Source organism: Marmota marmota, unplaced genomic scaffold, assembly GCF_001458135.2.
Source record: "Marmota marmota marmota unplaced genomic scaffold, marMar, whole genome shotgun sequence".
Classification (NCBI taxonomy): Eukaryota; Metazoa; Chordata; class Mammalia; order Rodentia; family Sciuridae; genus Marmota; species Marmota marmota.
The window spans coordinates 4,862,214-4,880,490 of record NW_026000093.1 but is presented as its reverse complement, the minus strand read 5'-3'; the positions used below and the strand labels follow the sequence as shown (position 1 = coordinate 4,880,490).

The window sequence follows — 18,277 nt, the reverse complement described above, 5'->3', positions numbered from 1 at the left end:
CATGTGATTCTTTCTTTGTAGGCTTATTGTAATTTTTAAGTGAGATAATATGCAGGTAATGTTTAGAATAGTGTCTGTTGGTAAGTGGTGGTAGTTTTTGTTTGATTACTTTTGCCTCTGTTTCACCAAGATTGTAAGGTGTGTAATAAACGACAACATTTACTTATTTTGCTGTGATATTTTTGAACAGAATGAAGTTCAGGCGGAACTAAGAAGGGTCAGATTCTTAAGCTCTTGGAATCAACATGGGGGAAATAATTTTTCAAACTAATAAATTGTGCCATTTATAGTATTAGAACTGTATGTTAATTGTGTAATCAGAATTACTCATCCCCAGCCCTATTTTGTATGTATTTGGAAACAGAGTCTCACTGAGTTGTGTAGCATCTCACCATTGCTGAGGCTGCTTTTGAAATCATCATCCTCCTGCCTCAGCCTCCCAAGCTGCTGGGATTACAGGCCTGTGCCACAATGCCCGTCTCAGAATTACTCTTTAAAGTCATTTTGCAAGTGCCACACTGGGTATACACAGAAATGTCTCCTAGTCTAGTGTAGCCATTTTATTTTCATTTTGGAAAAAGATGAGATGAAAGAATTGACTTGTGCTCAGAGGCCATGTCACTTAAAAAAACTTGAAATGCTAGAGTTGCTCTCAGCAACTCTGGGTACTTCAGCTATAAAAAAAAGTTGTTGAAACAATGACATGTTGAAGGAATAGTGGATTAACATCTCTTCATTGCATTACATGCTGCAAAATGTACTCATTGGCCAAGGAGGGTATGATAAGCCCTTGTCGCTTTAAAATTATTATTTTGAGGTTGGAGGTAGGAGTAGAGCCATCCAACTTTTTAAAATTGAGCTTGAATAAATTAAATTTAAATGAAATGTGAGTTTAGTGTTTCCTCTTCCTAGAAAGTTCTTTTTAACACGTTTTTCCCCATTTCTTTTTTTGTGTGTGTTATCTTTTTTAAAATTCTAATTTGTTATATATATGATAGCAGAATGCATTTCAATTCATAGTACACATGTACAGCACAATTTTTCATATGGTTTTAATTTCCCCATTTCTCTTATTGGTGCATTGTAGTTGCACATAAGGGTGTGGTTTGTTGTTATATATTTATACATGCACACAATATCACACTGTCATTTGGCCTATATCATTCCCCAATATTTCCCCTTTCACATTCTTCCTTCCTCACCCCTGGTCCTTTCCTCTGTTCTAACGGTTTCTCTTCTATTTTCATGAGATTCCTCCTTACACCTTTCTTTTCCTTTTTTCTTTGTACTTTCCACGTATGAGAGAAACATGACCCTTGACTTTCTGAGTTTGGCTTATTTTGCTTAGCATAATGTTCTCAAGTTTCATCCATTTTCTGCAGATGATATTAAACCATTTTTCTTTATGGCTAAATAAAACTCCATTGTGCATATATACCACATTGTCTTTATTTTGAAAAGTTCTTAAAGAGATTGTAGGAAAGAACAAAGGGAACGCAGGCAGAGTTAGTGTACTGACAGGCTCACTCAAGGCTCTGATTGGTTTTCTTATCTAAAGCCAAGAGTAAGGGTGTAACCTTGTCAGAGTTGACTGTTATAACTCTTGTTTTGGCCATGAATATTTCATTTCTTACTTTCCTTCTCTCCTGATTTATTCAAAATTAATACATGAATTTAACTATTAATGGTATAAGGTTAAATAGTATATTCAGTGTTATCTATTGAAATTTATTAGTTTATCAAGGTCCACTTACATTTCCACTTTAAATGCTCAGCTTTATCTGTTAAAGATGTTTATTGTGTGTATTGTTTGTATATAGTAGGGATATATATATATATATAACATTTGTTTTAATGCTTAGACAAAGTTGTTAGTAAAGTTTGTGGTCTCATTGTTTATTACAACAAGGTTTACTGAACAAAGCACTGTCTTTGTGTATATACACACAAACGTGTGAGTCTGGCTTTATTTGCATTTTATATTCATAATATTTAATATTTTAAATTCACGTAGTACATTTTGCAGTTACTCTTTCAACTTAAAGATTCAGAACTAAGGCCTGGCAGTGTCCAGATCAGCACTATACAGAGTGGCAGCCGTTGGCCACATGTAGCTATTAAACACTTGAAATATAGCTAGGTTGAGTAATTGAATTTTACATTGCTTTTAATTGAGATGTAGATAGGTAATTGTGACTAGTGGCTGCTATAATGGGCCATAGTACTAGTGACTTCTTTTTCCCCCTTTTTCATTGTACGATGATACATAAGCCACCTTTTGTGGTTTTGTAAAAATTAAGAAAAAATAGTATACTTAAGACACTTAACATTATGCCTGGAGAAGAATATATTCCTGAAAAACGGTAGTTAATTATAATGGCATATATTTAATAAAATGGAGTTATTTTCCTCTTGAATAGTAACTTATTTGTTTTTATTCTTTCCTTCCAGGATCAGTTTATTTTTGGAAATCAAGTGCAGTATTAAAAAGAAAACAAACCACACTACATTATTGGAAACCGTTTCTACTGATCTTATTACATTTTTAAATTTATGATTTGATTTGAATATTATCATGGGAGGAGCTGTGAGTGCTGGGGAAGATAATGATGACTTAATTGATAACCTTAAAGAAGCTCAGTATATCCGTACTGAAAGAGTGGAGCAAGCCTTCAGAGCAATTGATCGTGGAGATTACTATTTGGAAGGCTACAGAGACAATGCTTACAAAGACTTAGCCTGGAAGCATGGAAACATACACTTGTCAGCACCTTGCATTTATTCTGAAGTTATGGAAGCATTGAAACTTCAACCAGGATTATCTTTTCTTAACCTGGGAAGTGGAACCGGATATTTAAGTACAATGGTGGGCTTAATTTTAGGTAATTTTATTTTTGTAAAATTCTATTTAAAAAAAGTAAGTTGATTTTGTAGTACTGTTGGTAATTTCCAGGCTTTGTAACTTTGTATACAGTGTGTTGGAATCTGTGTACTCAAAGTAGTTATCTTCTTTACTCAAATTTGGAAACTCAAAGTAGTAGTAATCTTGTCTCTCCTAGCCCTGACCCAGGTAGTTTTTGCACAGATCTAGACTTCTGATAGCTCTTGGAACTATTCTCCAACTCTTAGTCATTGTACTTAAAATTGAGCAGTTGGTAGGCAGAAAACTCAAAAATTATTTAGTATACTTCAGGTAAAGTGTTTTTACTGGCTTATGAATCTCATTTTAAATGGAAAGAGAATTATGTCAGTTTTTTTGTTGGAGACACAGGAGTGTGTGCGATATGGAGGGTGTGGCACTGGTGCACCAAAACTAGAGACTGAAGAAAAACACAGAAAAGGATGTGTTCACTAAGATCTTATCAAACTTACTCCATGTTTGTTGTGCCATGCATTGTTTCTGGTGTGATATAGCGGTGATCAAAAGGGACAAAGATTTCTGCTCTCAAGGAGCATACTGGGTGTTTTAGATGAGTGCTAGACATTGTTAAGGTACTATACATATAGCAACTCACTCAGTATTCCTGATAGTCCTTGTAAGTACATACTGTTATACAGATGAGTAAAGTGAGGCACAAACAGATCAAAAAACGACTTGAAGTCTCTGTTAAGGTGGAATACAGGTGGGAAGAGCATGGATGGAGGAAATTCTGCTACAGAGACATTGTGTTAGATGGAGGATGAACTTGAAGTTTAGTGAGTCATTTAGAACAGCCATCACTTTTATCAAAACATTAAGGTAGAAACATAAAGGCACATATCACTTTTGCTATTGTGGGGAGAGATTAGGAAATGTAAACATCCCTATTTAGCATGATAGGTGTGATAATTGAGGTGTATGCTCAAGTTATAGGAATGAGACTGGTGTAAAATTCATTCTAAAGTGATGAGGCGTCATGGAAAGGTTTTAAATAGAGAATGATGTATCCTCTAGTAGGGTGACTGTCCCAGTGTGGAACTGGAGTCACATTTCGTCACTTTTAAGGCATTTTTGGGGGGGTCTGAAATCCCCTTTTCCTATACACTAACTCCTCTTTTAGTCATGGAATCTGTGAGCTAGTTCATTAAAATAGGTGAGGGAGTACTTTCATTTCTCAACTGGTATAGGTTTTTTTTTTTTTTTGGGCACTGGAGCACTTAATCACTTAGCCACATCCCCAGCCCTTTTAATATTTTATTTTGAGACAGGGTCTTGTTAAGTTGCTTAGGGCCTCACTAAGTTCTTGAGGCTGGCCTTGAACTTGTGATCCTCCTGAGTAGCTAGGATTATAGGCATGAGCCATAGCACCTGGCTGGGTTAATTTTTTTTTTTTTTTTATGATTAGTGTTATTTTATTCTTGCAAAGATAGATGAAATTACAGAGAATTTGGTATCAGATGATATACTGTAGTCATAAAATGAAAAATACAGATAACTTTAAAAAATAAATAGAAAAAGCATTATTGAAGTAATTGAAACAGACACCCTCAGTAAAGGAAGATCTTGGTTCAAGATTGAAATGATATAGGTATCTTTCAGAGAAATCCTTTAACTTAACAAAATGTAAAATAATTCTACAAATTTCCAGACAATAATTTAAAATTGTAAAGTGATTGAATGTAGTAAAAATACTCTAAAATTACAAAAGCCAATGCCAATTTAGTGACTGGGTTAATTCTTGATGTTTAATTACTGCTCAACAGCTTGGGTAGATGATCTACAATGTGCTAGGTATTTTCCTCCTGTTATAAAGCTAGAGGGAGTCATGGATCATATATGATCATGACTTCTGGATACTACTCCAAGACCTTTTTGTGTGTGATCCTGCACAGTGAAAACCAAGATTTAATATTCTCCTTTTGATAAAACTATTCATTTAGTGGGAAAGATAAAAATTTTGAAGAAGGCAAGTCAGAACAGTATGTAAATCTTGATTATAGTTTACTTTGATGAAGCTTCTAAGGAAACTTAATTTTTTATCCCCCTGTCCCTTGCCCATTAGCATTTCATGTGTGTTTTAAGTCAAAGAAGGGAGGGAACATATTCATAAAAATCACTTAGAACTAGGTCCAAAGAAGGATGCAGTGCACACTGTATTATCTGAGTATAGTGAATCAGATTTGGCACCTTTGCTTCACAGTGACCTTATTAACAGACATTTTCTCCTTAACAAGAAACTATAGCACCATGCTTTTAGCGTTTTTTGGTCTGTCAGTCCCAAGATATGGGTGATAGGATCCATAGGCAAATGGGTCCTACCTGAGGAACCACAGCATACTACATACTTTGGAAGAAACCCGGCTGAAGCAGGGAGAGCAGGGCATCTGTGGTTTGGTAACACTATTAGGGAAGATGTCTCCTGGGGAGTTCCCACTTCACTTCAGAGACACACATATAGAGGATCGGCTGTAATCACCTCTTGTTGTTTATAAGGGGAAGTTTGTTTTTTCTTCAGGAAATTTCTTATGAATAAAGTATGCTTGATGCAGTTATCCATAAATTTAATTTTACCCTGTTCGTGGAGAATGGATCACTTGAACTAGAGTTTCTTATTGAGGCATCTTCTTGCTTTTCAAACTGAAGATAAATTTTTTGTGTTTTGCTCACTTCTCCTTGAGGGTCTTCCCAGGACTAAGAATTTTTATAGTGAATTGAGTTATTTAATTGATTCTCTTCTCAGTACTGTCTTTTCATCCTTTCTTAAGGAATTCTACTGAAAAACCGAGTGCAGGAAAAGAGGCCTTCAAGTACTGTACTTTACCTCTGCTAATCAGGATTCAGTTGAATATTAGAATTATGAAGGCAAGTTATTATAATCTCTTCTGATTCAGGATTATATGGTTCTTCTGTGTTCGGTTTCTTTTTGCTTAGGGATTCATTCCCATTTTTTTTATATAATCCATAATATAACAATTATAGATTCTTTAAAAAACCTTATATGGCATGCGCTATAACATTCATTCCTAAATTCATTTTTAAAGATCAAATAGTTGACAAGCAGGAAGTATCTTGTCAGCTTGTAAAGACACTTGCAACAGCTGAATTCTCCAAAAGGGCTGATTAGTTAAGCTCTGTGCTGCCATCCTGTTTGGTTTCCCTACTCTATTTTTTTTACCACAGGATGTTAAATAGTCCTTAATCATCTAACCTTTATTACCTTTGACCTCAGGTACTCATGCTTTCTTGTCTTCATGTATATGCATGCTCAGACTCCCTTCTCTCTCCCTTTCTGTTTAATAAGGTGTGATTTGCATATCATAAAGTTTACATTTATTGTTTGTGCACAATTCAGTGATTTTTAACAGGTACCTACAAAGTTCCTGTAAACATTATCACAGTCCAATTAGAACACACTTCTTTATTCCAAAAAAAAACCCCATGCCCAAGTGATGTACTCCTGACTCTACTCCAGCCCATGGCAACCACATGTATACTTTCTGTCTCCATAGATCAGCATCTTAAGAACCTTTCATATACATCGCATCATAAAATAATGTGGTCTTTTGCATCAGGGTTCTTTCACTTGGCTGTATTTTCAAGTTTTGTACATGCTGTAGCTTGTATGAATTATGGCAGGAAATACTTTTTATAGCAGGAATGTTCTGTTGACTAGATTTACCACATTATGTTTATCCAGGCATCAGTCAATGAATAGTTGAATTACTAGTTTTTGGCTGTTAGGAATAATGTTGCTATGAACATTCAGGTGTATATCATTGTTTTCTTTCAATTGGCTGGATTCTTAGGAGTGGAATTACTGGACTATATAGTAAGTTTATTTAACTTTTTAAGAAATAGATAAACTTCTTTCTGTAATGGTTGCGCTGTTTATATTCCCACCAAAGTTGTATGATTGTATGAAGTTCCAGTTTCTAAATATTCTCACTGATAAACGCTGCCCCCCCCCCCAACTAGCCCACAGTGATGGGAATTGAACCTGTGAGTTTTATGTGCTAAGTACACAATACCACTGAGCTACATCTCCAGCCCTGTTGTTTATAAATAGCCATAAATGGATGTGAATTGTTATCTCGTTTAGTTACAGTATGCCACAAGCCTAATTAATTATGTAGAGCATCAATTTATATGCTTTTTGGTATTGGGAATTGAACCCAGAGGCTTATTTTTTGGTTTTATTTTTTATTTTTTTAATTTAATTTTTTTTTTTTTACTAATTGCTTTTATTTTTTAAATATATTACAGCGGTTATTTTTTTATTTTGAGATAGGCCTCTAACTTGTGATCCTTTTTTATTTTGAGGCTGGCCTCTAACTTGTGATCCTCTTGATTCATCCTTCCAAGTTGCTGAGATTACTGGTGTGTGCCACTGTGCCTAGATCATTTTAATTGGGTTCTTATTATTGAGTTGTAGGTATTCTCTATGTGTTTTGAATGTAAGCCTTTATTAGAAATATGATTTTCAAAGCTTTTTGTAATTGACAAGGCTTTTAAAACACTTCTTTAAAAGTGTTTAGGTCCCTAGTTCTTGGCAAGATAAAACACATTCTGGGAGGTATCAGGGTTCCTTCTAAGGTAAATAGTATTTTCTAAATTGAACTAAACCTCAGTTTTTCCTCTGCTCCCCCCCCCCCTTTTTTTTTCTTTTAATATTTTGTCTTTTTAGGAATTAGTCTTTTTGAAATATGATTTGTTTTGTCCTCTGTGAGCAAAATTATTTTGAAAGCAATGTTTTCTTTAAGGCTAATCACATAAAACTCACTATTGAAACTATTTCTCAGTTCCAGTTAGGCTTCAATGTATCTTTATCCTTATGTCCTGTATTGAGTTCCTACCATTGTTCTATTTTTTTAGGACTTTTTTTTTTTCCCCCTTCTGACTTCTATTGATTGTGGAGTAGAAATAGATCATTATTGTCAACCATCTCCTTCATTGCTGTCACCTCTAAAAATCAATACTTAGGTGATCTCATTTATGGCTAATATTACTGCTTATCATAGAGCAACAATAGTAATGAAAATAACGAATATTAGGAAGTAATACAGGTTTAAGAAATTTTGCAGTGTCCATAGTAATTTCTTCTGGCTATATTTCTTTATACTATTAGAAAGCATGAGGAAATTCCTTTCATATGAAAAAGTATTTTAGATGGATCTCTGAGCATCTTGTGCTTATCTTTAGGGATTAAGCTTTTCCCAGCCTAGATCATCTGTATAGCAAATGCAGTCAATTCTTATTATTATTTGCAGAATCAGTCTTGGAGAATTTGTCTATTTGTTAAAAATTATTTATAATCCCTAAATTAATACAGCACTTACACAGTTATTTGCAGGTTTGTGTAGAGTACCAAAAAACTTGAATTACTTGCTGTATGTTTTCCTAAGGGGTAGGACAAGCCTTAGCTCTCTCTGCCTTTGTGTCTCAGCTGTTATCCAGAAATGAGCAAAAGATGGTGACCCTAGGGGCCAGGACAGTGAAACAATTTCTGCACTGGAGACAATTGACAAGGCTTGAAACTCAAATCTGATGTCAGTTCCTGGGACTTGTTTTCATTTTTGTACAGTAAGAAAAACAGACCACCAGGTTGAATTTTTAAGATTTGATACTGTAATTTATTTGAGATATGTCTGTAGTGTGCATTACATATTTTCCCTAGAAACAGTGGTTCAGTGTTTGCTAGTCAGTATTTGTTGGCTTTATAGAACATTACTACAAATAATGAGAATTGGCTGTATATTACTTTCAGACAATTATTAAACTTTTCTGAACTTTGTTTCCTTATGTGTTAAATAATTTGTGAATCTCTATCTTTCAGTATAGGAACTGGCACCTATGGAATTATCTCATCTCTGTGATACAGTCTAACCTAGGCCTGGTTGGATGTTGGTCAGAATGCTTCAGAGCCAGAGATTGATCCATTGTTAGCAGGGTGGCTTAGCCTTTTTATTGGAGTTTTTGATCCTCTGTGGAACCTGCCTTTGCATTTGTTAGGGTTTAGCTCTGGCAGGGTCAGCCCATGGGCCCTCCCACTCCCTTGGCCTTCAAGGATTTTTTTCCTTGGATTTAAAATCTCCTTGTGTTGCCTTTGTAAATGGTTTCTTTGTCCTTTTTTGGAATCTATTTTGGCTTTAGTCTGCAGTAAAGAATGGATCTTTCTTTTGTCTTCAAGTAATCTCTGTATGCGGAGGAGTCACAGATTTCTAGCCCCAAGGTGTGTCTGCTAAGCTCTGGAATTGGGTCTTTTGAGCTGTACTCAAATCTGAATACTTAAGTGGGCAGAATGCCTATATCATATTTCTTCTTAAGTGGGCACAAGGCTTCTTTGAGCCTATCCTCAAGTCAATTCTTTTACTGTCATCTACACAAGACAAAAATTTGAATACACTCTGTTTCTTGGTGAAAATATTTTTTCTCCTTTCAAATTACTCAAGGCAGAAACTTGAATGTCAGTTTTCTTTGTTTAATTTTATTCGTGCTCATTTGCAGGGCTCACAAATCCAAAATAATCAACAAGAATACTTTGTAATATTTTCCTTCTCTCTCTCTTCCTTTCTTCTATCTTATCTGGTTGCCTCCCCAATTCTACAGTAACTTTATAAAGCCCCAAGGACACCTCGATTTTTCATAATACACATTGGATGTTTATAGTGATGGTAGTTGGCATAAAGTCAGAAGAAAAAATTCTTTAGAAATAGAAGAAAAATGTTAATTGCATTCTATAAGGTTATCCAACAGATTAATAACAATATATAATATATATATTAATAATATATATAATATATATATATATTATATATTATATATATATAATTTTTTTTTTTTTTTTTTGGTACTGGGGATTGCACTCAACCACTGAGCAACAGCTCTATTTTGTATTTTTATTTAGAGGCAGTATCTCATTGAGTTGCTTAGTGCCTTGCCATTGCTGAGGCTGGCTTTGAACTCATGATCTTCCTGTCTCAGCCTCCTGAGTTGCTGGGATTACAGGCGTGTGCTGCTGTGCCTGGCTAATAAATTAATTTAAAATGTATTTATCTCTAAGATTTATATTTGTGGAATGCCTTATTCTCTAGTATCAGATATAATACTGTTGACATACAGTGCTTTTGATATACATACTATTTTGCCATTATGCTTTAAGAAATCAAAGCATGAAGAATAAGCCTTTTATGCTTTGTTAATAGTGTTTGCCTCCATCTTAGTTGCAAACCTTTTGTTTTTTGTGACCATAGCTAAATTTACCTATTTTCTTCATGTTTTAGAGAAACATTTATTATTCTAGACCCTGTGTCAGCTTCAGAGGATACAGCAGTACTTAAGATATGTCCCTTTACCATTAAATTGTATGCGATGTTTAAGAACTAGTAATAGAAACATAGTGTTGCTCTACTGGCTGTTCTTCATTTAGTTCTGTAAATATTTATTGAGCATTTTTATAAATCAATCATATTCTGGCCCTGGATATCTTTAGGTACTTTAGAGATAAATATTCAGTGAAATAAAAGAGCCAATGAAAATGATTTCTGGGAAAAATGAGATCTGAAGCTGTTCAACTTAGCTTTTTAAATGACATTATATTAAAATTGAACAGATTTTATTTCAGTTTCCTGAATCTGCTTTGGTGGAAACTTAATCTGATTGTAATGTTCCAGTATACATATGAGATCTAGTCATGGTTGCTCTGGACATTTGTATTTGAATATATTAGCCCGTTGAGTAGAAATATGTAAATGAACTGTCTGTTCTTGTTACTTTTGACATATGAAACATAAATTTACCTAGGGCCTTTGGTCCATTTTCAGTAACTCTTTAAAATCAATATTTTCAATCTGGTGTAAACATGTTTGAAAGGAAGTAGCACTTGGATATCCATTGACAGAGAGAAGCCTGAGGGTTGGAACATATTTCTGGTAAGTTCTGGGACTTATTTCCTACTCCTATAGAGCAGAGAACAAGTCTCTAATCCTGTTAGCATCAGAGTAGTTAAGAGGGTAGTAAAAGTTAACGGTGTTCATCTTAATGTTCTTTTTTCAGTATTACACAGAAACCACAAGAAACATTTCAGCAAGTGTTATTACATTAGAACAATTAATCATGTTAATTATATAGTTAATTAGATATTAAGTATCTAGTAACTGAGACTTTTGCTGATTCTGTTTTCTCCCCTTTCCTGTATCTACCTTTGGACTATTTTGTGTCTGCATTATACTTCATGGAAAGAATGAAACCTACTCTTGTCCACATTTTACTTGTTACTATCTCAGAATACTTCTAGTTACTTATAAAATTATTTATAAAAAGTATTTAGTTACTATTAATAAAGTGTCACTGTAATTTAATGAAAGATATTTTTACACATACATTTTCATCTCATTGACTTTTTTTTACTAGTTTCATAGAAACCAAATAACTGATTCACCTACTCCCCCTTGTGGTAAATATTTAGAGTTAGCCAAAATGCTTTTACTTGTAGTTATTAACTATCAATACTGTTTTTACCAATGAGAACTGAAATTTAAATAATTTAAAACACATTTTAAGGCTCATTTAGATTGGACTTTTTATGATAATTAGGTTGTGGTTCATGCTGAATGCTGTTTACATTTAGAATTATGTGCATGCGCCTCTCTGAGTAGGATGCAGGCATTTACAGTTTGAATCTGTCTTTTTAATTTATAATTAAAGTAGATATGTAAGTAGATTACATAATTCTCAGGTTATTCTGATATGCAGTCAGGGTTGAGAACCACTTGTGTAAGTTATGATCTTCTATAACTAATTCTGTATGTAAGAATGTGCATCATAATATCTAACAATAGTTTGTCATCTGTCTTGTACTTTCTAGTATATGAAGCACTTTCACATAATCTATACAGTTTTCCTTCCCAAGGATCCCTTTTGTTTAGTAACAACCAGTCTTCAGATAGTAACTAACTAGTTTTAGATTGTATAGCAGTTAAAAGGGAGAACCAGGATTAGTAATCCAGATATCTTGACCTTAAATCCTGCCTTTCTCACCTTATCACAGTCTGCAACTGAACTGATAAATTTTGAATTATTTCATCTTTAGAGTTGTTTTCTGGTTATGTTTTAGGGAGTAATTTTTGCTTGTGACTGTGTTCTATGAATTGGCTTTCTACGAAATACTTAACAGTGTGGTGACTTCATACAGTGTAAAGCTCCTAGTGGGGGTTTCCTTGATCTCTGTCAGAGAGCTTTCCTTCTATCCATACTGAGTTGTCAAACTATTGGACATCATGTGAGATTAATATAGATGTAAATAAGAATATAGACAATTTATACCTAAACTTAATATATATTGACTTTTATGAGATATAAGCTTTGGTTATTGACTAATTGAATAAATAAGCTAGATTAGATTGAATTACTACCAAAGAAGTCACCTATATCTTATATTAGAATTTTATTATTTATCATTGCTCATAATAAATGAGCTTTTGTCAGCCTTGATCATTTCTAATAGGATACATAAATATTTCTTATTTGTTTTAATAAACTATTTTCTTTAATGTTTAGCTGTTAAAGATAATAGTCAACCATTAGCATTTTCCTTTTTAAAATATGTTAGAGAAACTAAGACTTATTATTTCATAGACTTTTCTATGAAGTTATATTCAATGTAATGAATATAAATAACATTGGAATCTATTGAATACAAAGTCAAATTTATACCTCATCTGGCTTGTTTTATACATCTTCTTGAGTACTGTTTCATTTTTTCTTTTGACAGTTTGTACCTTTCTATTATATAAATATGAAAGTATTATTTGTTTATTTTATTAGAACATTTATGGTCTTATTTTTTCATTCTTTCACTAGCCCATTGTTTATTGAAAATCCTATTGCATATGATTAAAGCACACTAACAACAAAATCATGTAATGATGAAAATGTTCCTTTTACCCTAGACCTCTCAATCCTCTTTCTCAAAAGCAGCTATAAATGTTTTTTGTTGTTGTTGTTGTTGTTTGTTTGTTTTCTGTCTCATATTTTCTGGTTGTTCTATTTAATAGAGATGTCAAATATAAGTTGTAATAATCAACATCATGCTATAGTTTTATGGTAACATTTTATGTGTTCTAGTTGTATATCAATTTCTAAATAAATATTGTGACATTGCTATTTAAGTTCTGCTTTTTTAAAATGATTTTTGTATTTTAAATTTATTTTCAATATATTAATGTTTTCAGATTATTAGGTAATGATAATAAAAGCTATGGCTCCATGTTGCTTTAAAATTAAGAAATGCCATCTATTAAAAATAATGGTGTTTTTTTATTCTAGCTTTTTTTTTTTTAAAAAAAAACAAATGGTGTTTAAGCTAGATTTTGACAGTATATTCTACATGTGTATTTTCATTGTTATTGAAATTATTTTTATCATTAACCATCTTGTGTTAAGGCAATATGAAAAGCAAATTATGTGAAAAAACATTAAGAAATTAAACTTTAAGCCTTAATTCTGAAAGTTGCCACTTTGTTTTTAGACAGTAAACAGATAGCAGAACAGAGACCAGTGACATCTGTGACGATAGCCTGTCTAGTTCCCTTTGACCTAGAACTCTGAAATTTGGACTCCATCTGTTAATAAGGCAGTGTGGAATATGGAATGAAAGCCTTGATTTTTCAGATTCTTAGCCCCTTTGTTACTTGAACTTACTTGTGCATTGTGCCTTATAGGAAACAAAATGCCAGCAATTTCAACCTTTTAAATTGATTTCTTAACTCTATAGTTCTGATCATATATATATATATATATATATATATATATATATATATATATATATATATATATATATATGTATATATAATTGGTTAACTAGTATAACTAGATTCTTAATGGACAGTGAAAATATGTCTCTGTTAACATTTTACATTTAGTGGATTATCTTTAAAGGGTAAATGAGTTATTAGAGTCATTTTACAAAACAGTATTTTCTATACTGTATTCATATTGTGAAAGTAATTATAGTTTGAGCTTTTTTTTTTAAATGAGGAAAACTGTTTTTTTCCTAACATTCTATGTTTTGATCTCTATGAAAATTCAAGTTCTCAAAACATTCAGATCCTATGTTAAGTTTTGTATGTACTTTTCTAAGTTTAATCAAGACACTTTTTTAAAATGAAATTTTGTTTTCCTCAGATTGTCTATAATAATAGTAAGGAATTATATCAGGTCTTGAAATGATTTTGCACTTATGTTTTAGTTTCTGGATAAAGGCTACTTATAGTTTATAATAAGGAAACAAAAATGCAAAACATTTAAGATTGCTTCAGTCACTTCACTTCTAAAAATATGAAAAGACTGCAAAGAAGTTAATTCTCTTTGTTGAGTTCTTTTTGATTTAATCTACCTAACTCAATATTTTTCAAGTGAAATCAGTTCTTAAAAAAATAACACTAATAGAAAATGACAGCAACATAATAGGTGAAAGCATTATCCTTATCTGATTTTGGCTGAAGATTGCAACTGAACATTTTGGTTAAATTTGTATAGTTTGTGTATTTCCTAAATTACAAACCAATTTATCTTGTACCCTTTTAACATCCAAGCATACTAATTTATGAGTTTTTCCCCCCTGTGGTCAGTAGAAATTTAAATTTTTTTTTTAAAGAAAGGAGAGAGAGAGAGAGAATTTTTTTTTTTAATATTTATTTTTCAGTTCTCGGCAGACACAACATCTTTGTTTGTATGTGGTGCTGAGGATCAAACCCGGGCTGCACGCATGGCAGGCGAGCGTGCTACCGCTTGAGCCACATCCCCAGCCCTAGAAATTTAAATTGAATTCTTAACTATATAGTTCTATCTGTAGGCACTGTTGTTTTTAGTGGCACTAAGAAGATACTTCCAGTTACATACTTCTTAAAAATACAGGAAATAAGTGAAACACACATTACTAGAAGCCCAATCTCAAAAAATGTTGACTGGAAAATACGATCGATTCAGTTGCAGAAGTTAAACTAGCATCACTAGATGTGGTCATGTGTTATTTATATATACAATAGTCTTAGGAAACAGTCCTTATATTCTCAGTGTGCTTGTACCAGAGTGAGGAATCAACATCATCTGGAGTTGGGGACTGAGAAAGCCCTCCCTCCTTTCTCGATCTTCTCCTGGAGGATATTCCATCCAGGATCATGTGAAAAGGAAATATCAAATGAGAAGTGTGAAGTTTGTGGGAACACTGGGACTCACAGAGCTCTGTGGAGAGTACCTGATGGCCATGTTCTGCTAGACAGTGGGAGCTCCAAAAGGCAGAGAATGTAGTGTTGGCCCTGGAGGAATTTAGCATTTATCTGCTGGGAGTGGGATGCTCTGAAGCACTTATATTTTATTTATGTCATCCTGTGGTTTCAAGCTATCCTAGAATCATCAAATTTGAGCAAATGATAAGTGAAAGTATTGGTAAAGAACTTAAACTTCATATGAATATATCATGATTCTTTTGACATTAGTGACCTACCGGATAAGCGACTCTCTTTGGAGACTTGTAGGTTTCAATTTTATGCACCATAGTTTTTTTTTTTTTTGCAGAAAACTCAGGTGAATTGTTTTTTCCTTTTTTATATTAAAGTAATAATTAGGTTTCCATTAAACTTTCATATCTGTAGCTAGCAAGTATTTGCATATTCTAGCCCTCTTTAAACGCTCCTGTGCTAAATAAATGAGCATAAATTAAAAGAGCTCTGTAAGGGCATATTATTAATATTTTTTATAAAAATGCTGCTACGATTGCAGGTCCTTTTGGAATAAATCATGGGATTGAGCTTCATTCAGATGTGGTGGAATATGCCAAGGAAAAACTGGAGAGCTTCATCAAAAATAGTGATAGCTTTGATAAGTAAGTATTCATATCTGCAGTTTTGGTTTGAAAGCACTTGAATAAATAGATATGTATAATATGTCTAGAACACTATAGATTAATATTGATCCTAACTTTCTCAGTTAAATGAAGCAAAATCAGTTATAAATGAGGAAAAAATTAGGAAAGTTACTTTATGCTATCATTGTTCCATGTAATTCTACAGTAAATTATATATAAATAGCATTTATTTAGTAATTTTGTGTTCCTCTCATTTTGTTAGTAATATTCCATTGATTAAACATCATACAAGTATCTTTTGGAAATTAAAAATAAAGATGCTTGTGTTTATAGTACTCTTATTGAACTGGTTTTGAAAATTTTGGTAGTAATTTAATGGTTCTATCTAATTTGATTTGTAACATAAAGTTGGTACCTGTCAGCATACAAAGGGACTTTGTTTTAAATATTTAGTTAAAAAATATCACTGAAATACATTGATAAATATCTTATGGTAGGATTGTATGTAAGAAAAATATTATTTTTGTTTTTGGTACTGGAGATTGAACCCAGAGGAGCTTTACTACCTATCTACTTTCCCAATACGTTTTAAAAAAGTGTTTTTGAGACAAGGCCTTGCTAAATTGCAAAGGCTGGCCTTGAATATGTAATTCTTCAGCCTTAGCCTCCTAAATCCCTGGGATTACAGGTGTGTGCCATTGTTCCTGGCTGAAAGTTTTTTTATGGAAACATTGTTTTAAAGAAATATTGCACGGAATTTGGTCCTTGAGCTGGCAGAGAACATTGAGCTGGTGTATAATCTTACTAGAAATCTGCCTTGACAATACTATGGACCAGGGGCTCTTAGCTGAAATCTGTGAGCTGTGAAATTATGTAAATTTGGAGGACTTTCACATCTCTCATTTTTCTTTATAACTTGTCATATTTTCAGAAAGAAAGCCTTAAAAGGATAGAAAATGTAAGCTTAGATCATAGTCACTTTTTGTAACAAAGTTTATGTAAAATTCAGAGTTCCATCTGTGCTTGTTGGGAGTGGACCCTCATCTTCAGCCCTTGGTGGTGACAATGTGAGAAACTTAGGGGAATCTGGATCATAACTGGGGGCTTTTCTCTAGAGAGATTTGGCTTGGAAGATAGTGCTAAGAGACCAGCCAAGAAGACCCTGTGAATATCTTCAGGAGCGTGTCTTTTCCTTTTCCTTTCTTTCTTTGCCCTTCTTCCCCTGGTGCTTTTATTCCCCCTTGCCAATGCTGGTTTGTCCCTTTCTCGCAAATGACACTTGAACTCATTGCTAATGTCCTGCAGTGAAATCCTAGTGCTTCGAGGGAGGGTAAGGTCTTAGGCCTACCTAGATATGATTATAACTGGGTTGGTTATTAAAGACCTCAGTTCTGAATGCTTGGGAGAGTTGGGGAGTGCTCAGGTTTCTTTCTTTCTTTCTTTTTTTTTTTTTAATATAATTAATTCAATAGATTAAGCCATTGGAATTTTCTGTATCAATTTGCCAAAGAGGATATCTTCTCTTATTTATAATTATCTATAAATAATTAACATTTAATTTGCATTTTCAGTGATTTGCAATTGCTTACTGTATTGGTTCATATTTTATTTCCAAGAAAAAAACACTTGACAGAGATAAAAGTTTTTAACCCAAGTTATTTGATTAGAAATTAGGATTCAACTTTAGTATCTTTTGTGTTTTTATCATTTCTGTCTTATGATTTCTAGCAATGGTAAGTGCTTAAGATGTGGACAGTGATTATTTTTTATATAGTTTTTAGAACTATAGAATTTTTTGAATTTATTTAATTCCTCATTTGTTTTGATGTTAATATAAATGTATGGCTTTCTGAAGACATTTGAATTTAAAATGTATAAAAGTAATGGTTGTAAAAACATTTAAGGTTTCTTGTAGGGTCTGTTAGTTATTAATAAATTTCATCTATTAATAAAGACAATTCAATTTTGGATCATTAATTAGGTAGAACAGACTTAAATAAGTATCTTAAATTACTGAAGCAACTCAAGTTTATTGCTGATAAGTGGGTATTGTTCTGGGAAACAGTAAAACATCATGATTTTAAAATTTTTCTATCTTGATGTAATTTAAATATTAATCTGTAACACTTAAATTTGAAAACTGTATATTTGTCTCAATTAAAGAACTTTTAAAAAGTTGTTTTCATACAGTTGTAAAATCATCAGATTTCAGTGAACTTGTCTTTCTTGAGTTTCATTTTGTTGCTACTAGGTTACACAGGTCTGTTATTCATAAAATGGTAATTCATAAAATGCAGTGATATGACTGGTCTAAATGTTTCTCTGTCATTTTATCTTACTGTTTTTAATAACTAACCCTTATGATACACTTGTATCTAAAGTGTTACATATTTATTTTTGAAACAAATTCTTATATTAATAAGCTAGTTTGAAGAAGACAGTTCAGGAAATTTTATTATCCTGATTTTTTTTTTTTTTTTTTTTTTTTTTTTTTT

General features: G+C 32.7%; 1 protein-coding gene across 1 annotated transcript in view; it reads left to right on the top strand.

Annotated features, from left to right (window-relative positions):
* The first annotated feature begins 2,417 nt into the window (after positions 1-2,417).
* Pcmtd1 (protein-L-isoaspartate (D-aspartate) O-methyltransferase domain containing 1) overlaps positions 2,418-18,277 on the top strand; it is a 44,445-nt gene continuing 28,585 nt past the window's right edge. Inside the window, exons 1-2 of the mRNA XM_015485691.2 lie at positions 2,418-2,882; positions 15,698-15,800. Of these exons, the coding sequence (XP_015341177.1) occupies positions 2,576-2,882; positions 15,698-15,800 (410 nt within the window). The 5' untranslated portion in view covers positions 2,418-2,575. The remainder of the gene's footprint in view (positions 2,883-15,697; positions 15,801-18,277) is intronic.